This window comes from Trichomonas vaginalis, chromosome III, assembly GCF_026262505.1.
Source record: "Trichomonas vaginalis G3 chromosome III, whole genome shotgun sequence".
In the NCBI taxonomy this organism is placed as follows: Eukaryota; Parabasalia; order Trichomonadida; family Trichomonadidae; genus Trichomonas; species Trichomonas vaginalis.
The window spans coordinates 18,697,536-18,709,608 of record NC_067205.1 but is presented as its reverse complement, the minus strand read 5'-3'; the positions used below and the strand labels follow the sequence as shown (position 1 = coordinate 18,709,608).

Sequence of the window (12,073 nt, the reverse complement as noted above, 5' to 3'; positions counted from 1 at the left end):
ATGTGTCACTCGGTAATTTAACTTCTCTGAAAAAATGAGACAACATGACATTTTGACAACAGTCATGGAAATAAATTATTATCGTTAATGGTTACGTTAATGGTTTCAGGTTATTCAATAATGAATTATTTTTGAAGAACTGAAGGTGTCACTATGTCACTATGTGTCACTCGGTAATTTAACTTCTCTGAAAAAATGAGACAACATGACATTTTGACAACAGTCATGGAAATAAATTATTATCGTTAATGGTTACGTTAATGGTTTCAGGTTATTCAATAATGAATTATTTTTGAAGAACTGAAGGTGTCACTATGTCACTATGTGTCACTCGGTAATTTAACTTCTCTGAAAAAATGAGACAACATGACATTTTGACAACAACATAGGAGGATGGCAAAAATAAATTCCAATCATACTTTATAAAGCATTATTTACAGGTATTTCATCGTCAGTAAATGAATCCTCATTATCGTTTGGTTCAACCTGTTTATATAATCCTTTCATTTCTTCTTTCAAAACATAACACCATGTTTGTTTACCATCTATTCTTCTCTGTTTCTTATCACATTTATCTTTAATGCTCATTTGGAAATTCTTGTCTTTCATGTCTGATGGTTTGCAGAATAAAGCTTTTTTACACGTCATACCTGCACACAATTCATCATAATGTGTATTTATCCATACATCTAAAGGATTTGTTGATAATTCGATTAAATCTTGTTTGGCTTCAGTCATCGGTATGATTCGTACATTAAATGATGAAAGGTCATATTGCATAAAATACGTCAGTAAATTATCATAAAATTCCTTAGTGCATGAATTCATCAAATTCTTGAAGTAATCAAATTGACCCTTGAATTTACCATTAACTCTTAAAACTACATATCTTCTGTCTCCAACTTCAATTTTGACAGGGTAAACGTTATTAGTTACGAAAATGAAATTGGCAACGTTTTGTGCTGTTCTTCTGGGTTGATTCTTTTCATTAATTCTTATCTCATTATCCGTAATAATTGATTTCAAAGCGTTGAAGTTTGCGAGTCTATCTTCACCAACATTCTTGAGTTCATTAAGTACAAGAAACATTTTATTCTCAACTACTGAATTGAAATTACCCGTTAGCTCACCTATTTCGGTAATGTTTTTGCATGAATAACCAGCGAGAAGTTCAGAAATAATGTCTGTAAATCTGTTTTTACCTGTTCCCTGAAGTCCTTTCAAAATAATTGCTGTTTCATTCTTGATTCCAGGATGTTGAATCATTGATGCAATCCAGCCGAGAAGGTATTTATACACTTCATCGTTATTATCACAAATGACTTCTTTAATGAAATTCATAAACATCTCAATTTTTGAGTAATCAAGCTTTTCAAGAATGTTGTATTTATAACCCTGAAACGTTGAGAAAACATCGGGGGAATCAGATTTAAAGCAAACACCCTTAACGGTTAATGAAGACTTAATAGTACATCCCATGCTGTTATGGTTTTACCTTTTCTTTAAATAATTTAATCATTTTAAGTGACTCTTTCATGTTTGATTGAAGAACGAATGATATTTGATTCATTTTGTCGTGGATATTATAGTCCTTTTGAATGAAATATTTGTTTCCACAATCTACAAAACGGATTCCACGTGATAAATCCTCAATTACTTCAGAACTGTTTTTATACTGATGATTTTCAGCCTTGCGTCTAATATCTGTTATCAAAAACGAGTCGTCAAGTTTGATGTCAAATGTTATTTTTGGCTTACGTAATAAAGGCAAAACATATTCATCATAATATTCCTTTTGATATAGTTTTAGAATCTTCACCAAAACAAATGGAGAAGTCATTAAATGTGCATATCTACTACGTGCTTTTTCAAAATTACTTTTTGCATTTTCAGTTAAACTGCAGAAGTTATAAACGTTATCGTATGCTTCATTAATTAAATGATTAGGTAACGAATTAATTGCTTGAAACAGTGTGAATAATGTTATTTCTTTTTCTAAATTCATGTTTCCACCATCATTATGTACTTCAAAATCACAGATGCCATCAACTATGCTCTGAGCTAGTTTATCGTCAATGTTTACATCTTTGTTTTCATTCATGATATTCTTTATTTCTTCATTCTTCTGTTCAACTCTTACCTTAATATTCAAATCATTTAATATATCATTCACTGTTCTGGTTAATGTTGAATCATAACTTCCACGAATGAATGAGTATGTATTGATTGGTTCTGTTGCATTCTTGCGAACTCTTGAATCAGCCATAACCACTAATGAACGTTTTGAATCATCAATAGAAGTCATTATGTCAATATCATAATCATTGCAGGAATAACATTTAATCATTCTGTTCGAAACTGCATAGAAGAAATTAGTGTTGCAATAAATGTGAAGACCTCCTGAAGCGGTTTTAACGATAACATCTTTATCTGAAAGTTTTGATAAAATGTCTTTTCTAACTGTTTCTTTAAGTTCATCATTGTACGATTTATTGATATCAACATCTATAATCGTTAAATTCGAAATTTTATTTACTAATAAAGCCATACCAGTTTTCCTTCCTCTTCCTCCATCGTATTTGAGGTAGTTATGTAAATCAATCTTGTTTTCACCAATTCTTTCGTTGAGGGTTTTAGTTTCTGCCACAACTAATTCCTCAACTAATGAATCAATAACTTTTTCATCAACTAATGAATCAACTTTTTCATCAACTAATGAATCAACTAATTCCTCAACTAATGAATCAATAACTTTTTCATCAGAAACAATATAGTTGCTGTTGTTGTTTGTTGCTGTCATTTATATAGAAATAAAAAAATAAAAATAATTTTAAAACTAACTTTATTTTTGACTGTTGTCAAAATGTCATGTTGTCTCATTTTTTCAGAGAAGTTAAATTACCGAGTGACACATAGTGACATAGTGACACCTTCAGTTCTTCAAAAATAATTCATAAGTGCCTTCCTCATTAATCCCCCATGTTGTCAAAATGTCATGTTGTCTCATTTTTTCAGAGAAGTTAAATTACCGAGTGACACATAGTGACATAGTGACACCTTCAGTTCTTCAAAAATAATTCATAAGTGCCTTCCTCATTAATCCCCCATGTTGTCAAAATGTCATGTTGTCTCATTTTTTCAGAGAAGTTAAATTACCGAGTGACACATAGTGACATAGTGACACCTTCAGTTCTTCAAAAATAATTCATTAGATAGAAAAATAACGCTAATTTTATTTTTATATCTTTTTTTTGTTTTGTATGTAAAGACAGTAATGACAAACATTGAGTTTGAAACAGTTAGAAAGATAGACAATGACACCAAAGTGGTTAGAATAGGTGATTTAAACGTAAGATACTCAAAGAAATACAACAAATATTCTTTGTCAGACATTATATCTCCATCTGAAAAGAAAACAAACGACTGGGTTAGAAATGCTTCAACTCAGAAAATTTTGACAAGAAATCCTGAGCTTATGATATCAGTAACATTTCATGGAACAAGAGCATATCTTATAGACAAAAGTCTTATACCAATAGTTTTGTTATGGATTGACCCAGTTGTTGGATATAACTTCATAACATATGGTTCATTCGATACGGAACGTTGCAGTGAAGGCTTACTATACATCGTTCAGAAACCGAAGGACTTCAACACAAAGAGATATAAGATAGGAAGGACATATAATATAACTCAAAGATATGACAGTACAGTCAATAGAGTCAAGGTTGTGTTCGTTAATGATATGAGAGCTGCTGAAACAGAACTGCTTGAAGTTTTTGAGAAAATGTATGGTGCTCCCATAAAAGGTAAAGAAACGTTTGAAGTAGATGAGATAGATAAAGCTATAAAATTATTTGACGAAGTTGCTGAAAAATACATGTAAAACGTTTGTGAAAAATTAGGTGAGATCTCACCTCTTCACCTAAAAATTATTTTTATTGAATTCAGCACAAAAATAATTAATAAATACCATCCTCTCATGTTGTTGTCAAAATGTCATGTTGTCTCATTTTTTCAGAGAAGTTAAATTACCTGGTAGCACCGAAAAAATTAAATTTGGATTGAGTTTAAAAATTCATCTTTATTAAATTCATCTCTTCCAATCAATTTATTTATTCTATTAAATTCTTTTATTTTTGCTTCACTCAGTTTAAGGATTGAACGGTAAGTTTTTTAATTTTTCGATTATTTCTTTATCGTTTTCAACCCCACCGCATTGCTGCTTCTTTTTGCAATAGCATATTTTTGATTTAATTCTGTTTAGTTTCTTTTTATATTCATCGTCTGGACTCTTGGCTGCTTCGTTGTCACCCATTTCTTACGAAATAAAAAAAAATTAAATATTATTTAAATATAATGGAGTAATAAAATAAATCGGAATTTCTATTAATTTATTGTCAACTTCAACTAATGCATTGCCGTTAATATATCTAACAAATTCAGCTATTGTGTCAAATCTTCGTCTTCTTTTTGTCATTGATTTATTAGTTTTTCCATAATCGAGATGAATCAAAACTTTATCCCCTTGTTTAAAATTCATGAGCCCCGAATTAATTTGTTCACGTTTAACATCATTCAACCTTTCCATTTGCTTTCTAATATATTTCCATTCTTTTGAAATATCATTTTTCATTTCCACTGGTTTCATGTTTATAGTTCTATGCCATGTATTATTGTAATAATATACTAACTGTTGTATGATGGAGTCATGATTTCCATCCCAGTATATCTGACCGTTAACCCCTAACGCATCTCTAAGAGTTCTCATTACCGCATCAACTATTTTATTATGAAACGTATATGGAGAAGATGAGAAGTAAAAATTAATTTGTGGGAAATAATGAATCATAGTTGCCTGAAATCCTTTATCACTATCACCCCTGATATTATCTACTCTTTCATGATCTAGTAAGTATTGAATAGCTCTTCTTGTTTCCTGTTCTGTTTTCCCTTTCACCGGAATGCAATATAAATATCTAGTGTTAATGTTAATGGCAAATAAATAAGTAACGTTTCCTTTTGAATATTCCAGATGATCGATTTCGTATGAATATGGATATGGAGCAAATGAAGGGCGACTAAATTTTTCCTTTAACGGTTGAATTTTCGGGTCAGTTGGTTTATTTAATATCTTGAAACCCTTTTTAAAATCTTTTTGCTTCTTTAATGTTTGAAATGGATATAATAAAGTGAATGATGAAGGATTAACTGAAGGAGGAGGTGGTTTTGGTATTGCAGGCACTGTCGTTGGAGGTTTTGGTGTTGCAGGTACTGTCATTGGAGGTTTTGGTGTTGCAAGTGGTTTAATTTTATCTGCTTTGATTTTGGAATTCATTCCCTCCTTCATTAATTCTGGATGTATTCTATTCATTTGTTTTAAATATGCTGTATATAAAGGTTTGATATACTTTCCCGCTTCGAGTTTATGTTGAAGGATGAATTCCAAAAGTTGATCTTCATTTAAAAGTCGGGCTGAATATGGTTTAACTAATGAATCATAAATTAAAGCTTGTGCATCATTTATGGTCTGAAGGACTTGGACGTTTTGTTCCTTTTGCTTTTGCTTTTCCTTTTGCGGCTCAGGATTATATAATTTATATAATTCATCAATATCTTCTTCTGTTAATACTTCATTTTTGAAATCTTTCAACCGTTTAAGTTGTGATTTAGTTTTTCCCTTTGAATATTCATTATTTTTAATTTTGTCTTTAATTTCAGAAATTATTTTATCATGATATTTCAAAAATTCATTATCATAATATGAATCATAATATTCCATATCATCATCCGTTATATTTTCATTATGTTTTTGGAGATATGATTTAAAATCATTATAACTAAGAAAATTTTGATTAAATATTAAATTATCAATTAAAATTTTTAAATCTGTGTCATTCATTTATATAAAAATAAAATAAATGTTTAAGGGTGCCCATCATTCAACGGTTCCTTTTGTCTCTTCTGTGGCATTTCATTAAAAATAAAATTTTAAATTGTATTAAATAAATGGCATACAACATCCATTTTCACAACATACAGCCTTAGTGTGTGCTCCTGTTAATGCAGTCTTACCAATTGTTAAGCGAGTCATTGACCCGCTTTTAAGTTGTAAATTAATATTTTGACCATCAAATATCACTTTATCATTTATTATATCCAAATATTTTTTAGGTGTTAATTGTTTATTTTGTCGTAAACTAACACCTTTCATTTTTTGTGCAATCTTTTTAAAATCACTTCCATCAATTGAACCGTTGAATGATGTATAACACTTGGGGCATAAAGCAACCATGTTATCACCTTGTTTCTCAATTGCTAAACCCAATAACTTCTTCTCATGTGCTTTTTCTTCAGCTTTATTCTTTAATTTAGGTTTAAATTTCTCATCAAAACAGAAGAAATCAAATGGTGCGAATTTGTAAATGTTTTTATCATAAAATTGTTTATCGGTAACAATTGCTTGAAATGCTTGAGTGTTAGGAAGATTTGGGTCGCCAGCGATTGCCCAATAAGATGAATCAGTATCACCCTCAATGAAATGAAAACGATTAACATCCATGCATTTATACATAAAATCATAAATGAAAACCAAATACCAGTATTTAGCATTATCTAAAGTGAAGAATACCTCTTGTAAACATGTTCACATCTATAAAATCTATCTTTGAGCATCATTTGATACGTATCTTCACCTATTTCTCTTATGTTTTTAAACTTATTTGACATACATGCAACGCGTGCCTTCTGTGCATTCATTATTTTAGTCTTTGCGTAATTTTGTGTATTCATTGCATCGTAACCATATGATCCATTAAGCGAAATCTTGCAAAATAAACTTTTTCCTTTATTTCCTTCTAATTCAGCCTTTTGTCTTTCGTTCATAAATTTGTTCGCAAATTCATTAAAACAAGTGTTTTTAGTAAATGTTAAAATTGATTGAATATCATCAATGATAAAATGAAATCTGTCTATTAGATACCAAAGATAATAAGAAGAAAATGGTTGATATTGGTTGTGTGTTGATGCTAACTGAGTTAATTTTCTCTGTTTCTGGTCAACTGGTAGATTGTTTGATTTCATGTAATTATACATAAAACTGCCAATTGTTTTTTCATCTGTGATAATATCTAAGTTTCTTATTATCGGTAAAAAGTTTATGTAATCATTAATGTATTTTTCATCAATGTGACCCTTTACTTCAGCCACGAATAAAGTATTTTTCTTCTTAATTATTCCCAGTGCTTTTGCTTTCTTTGTTGCTGTATCACAAATGATAACACCATTCAATCTTCCCGGCATATACATTTTATGGTCAGTATATTGAATGAAATCATGAGGATTAGATGAAAATGATGAAGGATATAATGAATTAAAGTCAACACCAACGAAATGAGTCATAATGTTGGTGGTGTCCTCATTTGATACAGTTTTAGTTTCTGGATTATATGAAAGTTTATTAATGTGCGTGATTCCTTTAAGATTTACTCTATGTTGAACATTTGATAAACCACCAGTAATTCCATTACGGAGAATGTGATAAGCTTCAACTGAATCTAAAGTCATTGGTAAATTATTTTTTAATGCATAATTTCTTAAATTGATTCTTAAACGTTGAACATCTTCATCTTTATTTGATTTTACGACATTGCAATAACAACACATTAACTGACAATTTTCTTTGGTATGTGGTTTTTCATTATCGATTCTATCCAATGTTGGTTTATTTGCATATGTAAACGCTTTACCACACATTTTGCATTTAGATGAAAGGATTAAATCGTGATAGTATTGAAAATCATCCATTGAAACATTATTTTTAGTATCCCTTTCTGCTTTTTCATCTTGTTTCTTATATGATTCAATTTTATATTTCCAATACTTTTTCGTTAATTCAAAACTTGATTCTATCTCTTCCTCAGGATATTTTTCATTAGGATTAAAGTCTTTATATGCTAAAGCGTAACGAATCATTGAAGCATTCGATGATAAAGAAAGATTATGAAGCATGTCAATTTTATAAACAAATGTTTCTTCAATAATTTTATCAATTGGGTCAATCATAATTTCAACATCTTTATTGCAATAATGAATAAAATATTCTAATCTATTCTTAAAATTTTTAGCATCATTGAGATATATTTGATAATCACTATCTGATATAGTTTCTTGAGTTAATGCTGAATAAAATGAATCTTGAGTGAATGGTTCCTCTTTATATAATTCTTCTTCGTAATTCTCCCATGTGATGAATTGATAAGGGAAAAAGGATTTAACACGTGATTTATTGTTTCCGAAATCTTGAGTGAATTGGTCTAATGTCCCACCCGCTATATAATTTCTGATGTCAATAAATCTCAATTCATATGGAACGTTTGTTTTCTTTACAATGATTTGCTTAAATTGTGAAGATGAACCCAGCATTGATTTTATTTTCCATTTTGCAGTATTTAAATCATGAAGAATTAAATTTAAATCAAACTTTCCCGAATTAAAACCTATGATATTCACTTTATTGAATTCCTCATTTAGAAGTTCTTTAAATGCTTCCTTCTGTTTTTCATTTAATGTATGAGACAAAGTCCCCACCGTTTGCGACTTCAATAATTCATTGTATTGTTCAATATTTGATTCAACAACTAATGAACAGGTTGAAAATAAAAACTCAATCCAATCAGAAATAAAAGAATCACTCGAAGTTAAACAAAAATTCCTCGTATATGTTTTATCATTTAATTTAACTGTTGATGATACCATGAATGGTTTTAAGTAAGCATTCAAAGTTGCACACTCAGAAAGTTGTAATTCTTCTTTAGTCTCTAATGTTTCGAAGTCAAAAGTAATATAATATCTTGTCGGTTGATAATATTCCTGCAAATTGTGAGCTAATAACCACTGATATATCTTCTGTTTCGTAATATGTGGTGCATATGGTTGCTGTGTCTTTTGCAACTGAACGTCTTGAATTAATCTTCCATTATTTTCTTTACATTTCTCACAATGCTTTAAAAATCTTCTTTGGTTTTTCCTTTCTGGATCATCACGGATAGAATAAACTTCTTCTTTACAATATGGACAAACTTTATAGCCGGTGAGTGCTTCAACGTCTGTTATTCTGTCAGCGTGAAGTTTTCCACATGGACTCTGTGTTAATAAAATATTTACTGTTTCAAATTCTGGATCTATCATTATTGATTCCACTAATGGAAAGTCTACCTTATTTATGTCCACGTCTTCTGGTTGAGGATCACAATAATAGAAATCAATATTAACATTTAACATTCTCGCTAATCTCTCACTTTCTGATGAAATGTCAAACCCTTCATATGCATCTATTGCTTCATTTAAATAGCTTCTACGAGTTTTAGGATTAACACCATCAGGAATGTTATAGAAGCGTTTAAATAACCTTCTGCCTTCTGCTCTAATTTGATTATCATTCATTTTAGCTGTTCCGTTTTTGTTCATTTATGTAAGAACAAAATATCAAAAAATAAATAAAGTTTATTTTTATTAAAGCCCATAAAATGAATTAAGAACACATAAATTTTTATCATCTGCGATGTGACGAATACATTTTAATTTACTCAAGAATGCGTACCCTGATACATTAAATCTAATTCCTGTCTTATTTAATTTCACAACTTTGAAAAGGAATGTATGAATAGCTATAAAATGATGAGAAGATGTTTTATGGGTTGCTTCCATTTTTTCTGAAATAAATGAATAAATATAATGTTTATAAGTTTTCATATCTTTTATGTTCTTAATAACGAATGGTATAGACCTTTCAACTTCGTCTTCCTTCGGTGCTGTTCTTTCATATGAAACATTATTGGTATCTTCAATAATGAAACCACAATCACACAAAATTTTATAGGTTCCAATGGTTTCTTTTGATATTTTATCTAATAAATCAAAAACTTTATCAACACCTGTGCATTTATTTAAATAATAATTTGTGTAAATATCATGATCTTCTTTCTTAATCGTATTAGTTGCATATGTCACGTTTTTAAGAGCTTTTTTGAATTTTTCGGAATCTAAAGGTGGTGAAAGTAGGATACAGGGGTATTTTTCATTATCAATAAATTGTAACTTATGTTTACGAATAAATTTAGTACCTTCTTCTGAAAGTGTTTCGTCTATTTCACCATCTAATAAATTTTGTGTTGATTCTGAGACATAATTTTTATATCTTTCTTCATGAGATTTCTGAACTTCTGATTCTGAAGCTGGGATATTCATTAAACCCTCTACTTCATTTTCATTATATTTTTCAACTTCTCTTAATTCCTTAATTTTTTCATCTATTTCATCTCTTATTTTTTCCAGTCTTTCAATTTCATCATATTCATCATCTTTAATTCGTTCTTCATAATATTCAGGTTCTTTAGGTTTTTCTTCTTTTTTAGATGTGGGATATAAGAAATTTATAACATCATCTTTATTCATTTTTCCATCATAATCAAACTCATTTAAGAACTCCGCGAATTTTTTACAATTTCTTAAATAATATTTATCAACTTCATAACCTGCCTCCTCTAATATATCCTTTATTTCCTCGTTTGTGAATCCTAATTTTTTAACGTCGTTAGTTTTGACGCTCATTTCAAACAAAATAAAAATTCTTTATCATTATATTTATACCTCATTAATGAAAATAGATGATTTAACAAAAAGAATAGAAGAGATTGAAGAAAGAATGAATCAAATAATTGATTTCATAAATTCAAATAATCATTAGTTTCTAATTTCTTTTTCTCGTTTATGAGGTCTTTGATTATGACTCCATTGATTCCATTCAGGATTTAAACAATGTTTAATTAATCGCGGAATATCTGACATCATCTATATATAGCTTCTTTTATAAAAGATGAAATAAATTATTTTAAAATTAATGTTAATCTTTTAATGCGTTTATTTTTTATTTCATTATGTTTGGGCTGAGTGTAAATGTCTTACAATTTTGTATCATTTTAAATCTTGATTTATTCAAAAACGTAAGAATAAAAACCGTAAGAATCATACATTTTTTACTTCATATGTTAAAAAAAATGATACAAAATCGTTCTATATTGGAGGGGGGCACAAACTTGCCCAGTGAGGTGAAGTGAAAAGTGACATGTTTACATGTCAGAAATGTAGAGTGTCAGATTTGAAACAAAAAATGGATTAATTTATTATTATATGATAGAGAGATTTGGTAAGTTACTATCAAATTTGTAAGTAAGGGGAAAAAAAGTAAGAAAGAAAAAAAATTTTTTTAAAAATAAAAAGCCACTCGCTTCGCTCGCGGTTGACAAAAAGAACAAATTCGTAAAATAATTGTATGAAATTACGAAACTAAGCCACTCGCTTCGCTCGCGGCTTAAGAAAAGAACAGATTCGAAAAAAGATTGTATGAAATTACGAAACTAAACCGCGAGCGAAGCGAGCGGCTTAAGAAAAGAACAGATTCGAAAAAAGATTGTACGAAATCACGAAACTAAGCCGCGAGCGAAGCGAGCGGCTTAAGTAAACAACATATTTCAGATTATCGATACTAAAAATTTTTTTATTTTATTACATTTTTTTTTGCTTTTTTTTTAAGGGTGCACACGAGAGGATCATGTAAACTTCAGAATTTAGAACCTTATTTTCAGGCATTATCTTGGCTACCTATTTAGGCTCGAAAAGCAAAAAATATCAAAAAATACAACTTGACTCCATTCTGACCCTTTCATGGAGGTAGTTTTTATCCGCTAGTATTTTCCCTTTGAATCTCTTTACAATTCGAAATCAAATTCAAAACTCAGTAGAAGAAAGGAAGAATCGACTTACTACGGTTGTAATACGAATAAATACATATATTTAATTATTTTTATTTACATAATAATTGTTTGAAGCTCATATTCCAACAAATTTTTAAATAAAAACATTAAAATGTTGAAAATGTTCATATATTTTAATAGGCTTTTGGTACTTTATTGAGGAATTACTACATACATAGTCGAACTGAACTTGATATTTTGAAATTTAAATTATTTATCAAAATTAAAATTTAACTTGAAATTTATAATTATTTAGTCAT

The 12,073-nt window shown here is 29.3% G+C and overlaps 4 protein-coding genes and 2 pseudogenes across 6 annotated transcripts, besides 4 other annotated features; 1 reads left to right on the top strand and 5 right to left on the bottom strand.

The window, feature by feature from the left end:
* Positions 1-10,628: part of a mobile genetic element that runs on past the window's edge.
* TVAGG3_0726800 lies at positions 421-1,570 on the bottom strand (annotated as a pseudogene). Its single transcript has one exon. A coding segment is annotated over exon 1 (1,150 nt).
* Positions 2,108-2,800, bottom strand: TVAGG3_0726790 (Prim-pol domain family; the record flags this gene model as incomplete). The annotated part of the gene is made up of 1 exon (XM_051244360.1): positions 2,108-2,800. A coding segment is annotated over one exon (693 nt), but the record flags the coding sequence as incomplete, so codon positions are not given.
* Positions 3,275-3,886, top strand: TVAGG3_0726780 (organellar and viral DNA polymerase type B; the record flags this gene model as incomplete). The annotated part of the gene is made up of 1 exon (XM_051244359.1): positions 3,275-3,886. The coding sequence occupies one exon, from the start codon at positions 3,275-3,277 to the stop codon at positions 3,884-3,886; it is 612 nt and encodes a 203-aa protein (XP_051090946.1).
* TVAGG3_0726770 (integrase core domain containing protein family) lies at positions 4,340-5,902 on the bottom strand (the record flags this gene model as incomplete). Its single annotated transcript, XM_051244358.1, has 1 exon — positions 4,340-5,902. The coding sequence occupies one exon, from the start codon at positions 5,900-5,902 to the stop codon at positions 4,340-4,342; it is 1,563 nt and encodes a 520-aa protein (XP_051090945.1).
* TVAGG3_0726760 lies at positions 6,360-9,468 on the bottom strand (annotated as a pseudogene). Its single transcript has one exon. A coding segment is annotated over exon 1 (3,109 nt).
* TVAGG3_0726750 (uncharacterized protein) lies at positions 9,514-10,248 on the bottom strand (the record flags this gene model as incomplete). The annotated part of the gene is made up of 1 exon (XM_051244357.1): positions 9,514-10,248. One exon carries the CDS (start codon positions 10,246-10,248, stop codon positions 9,514-9,516), a length of 735 nt encoding a protein of 244 aa, XP_051090944.1.
* Positions 10,629-11,081: 453 nt separating the features above from the next.
* Positions 11,082-11,104: a mobile genetic element.
* A 173-nt stretch (positions 11,105-11,277) lies between these two features.
* Positions 11,278-11,373: a mobile genetic element.
* A 219-nt stretch (positions 11,374-11,592) lies between these two features.
* Positions 11,593-12,073: part of a mobile genetic element that runs on past the window's edge.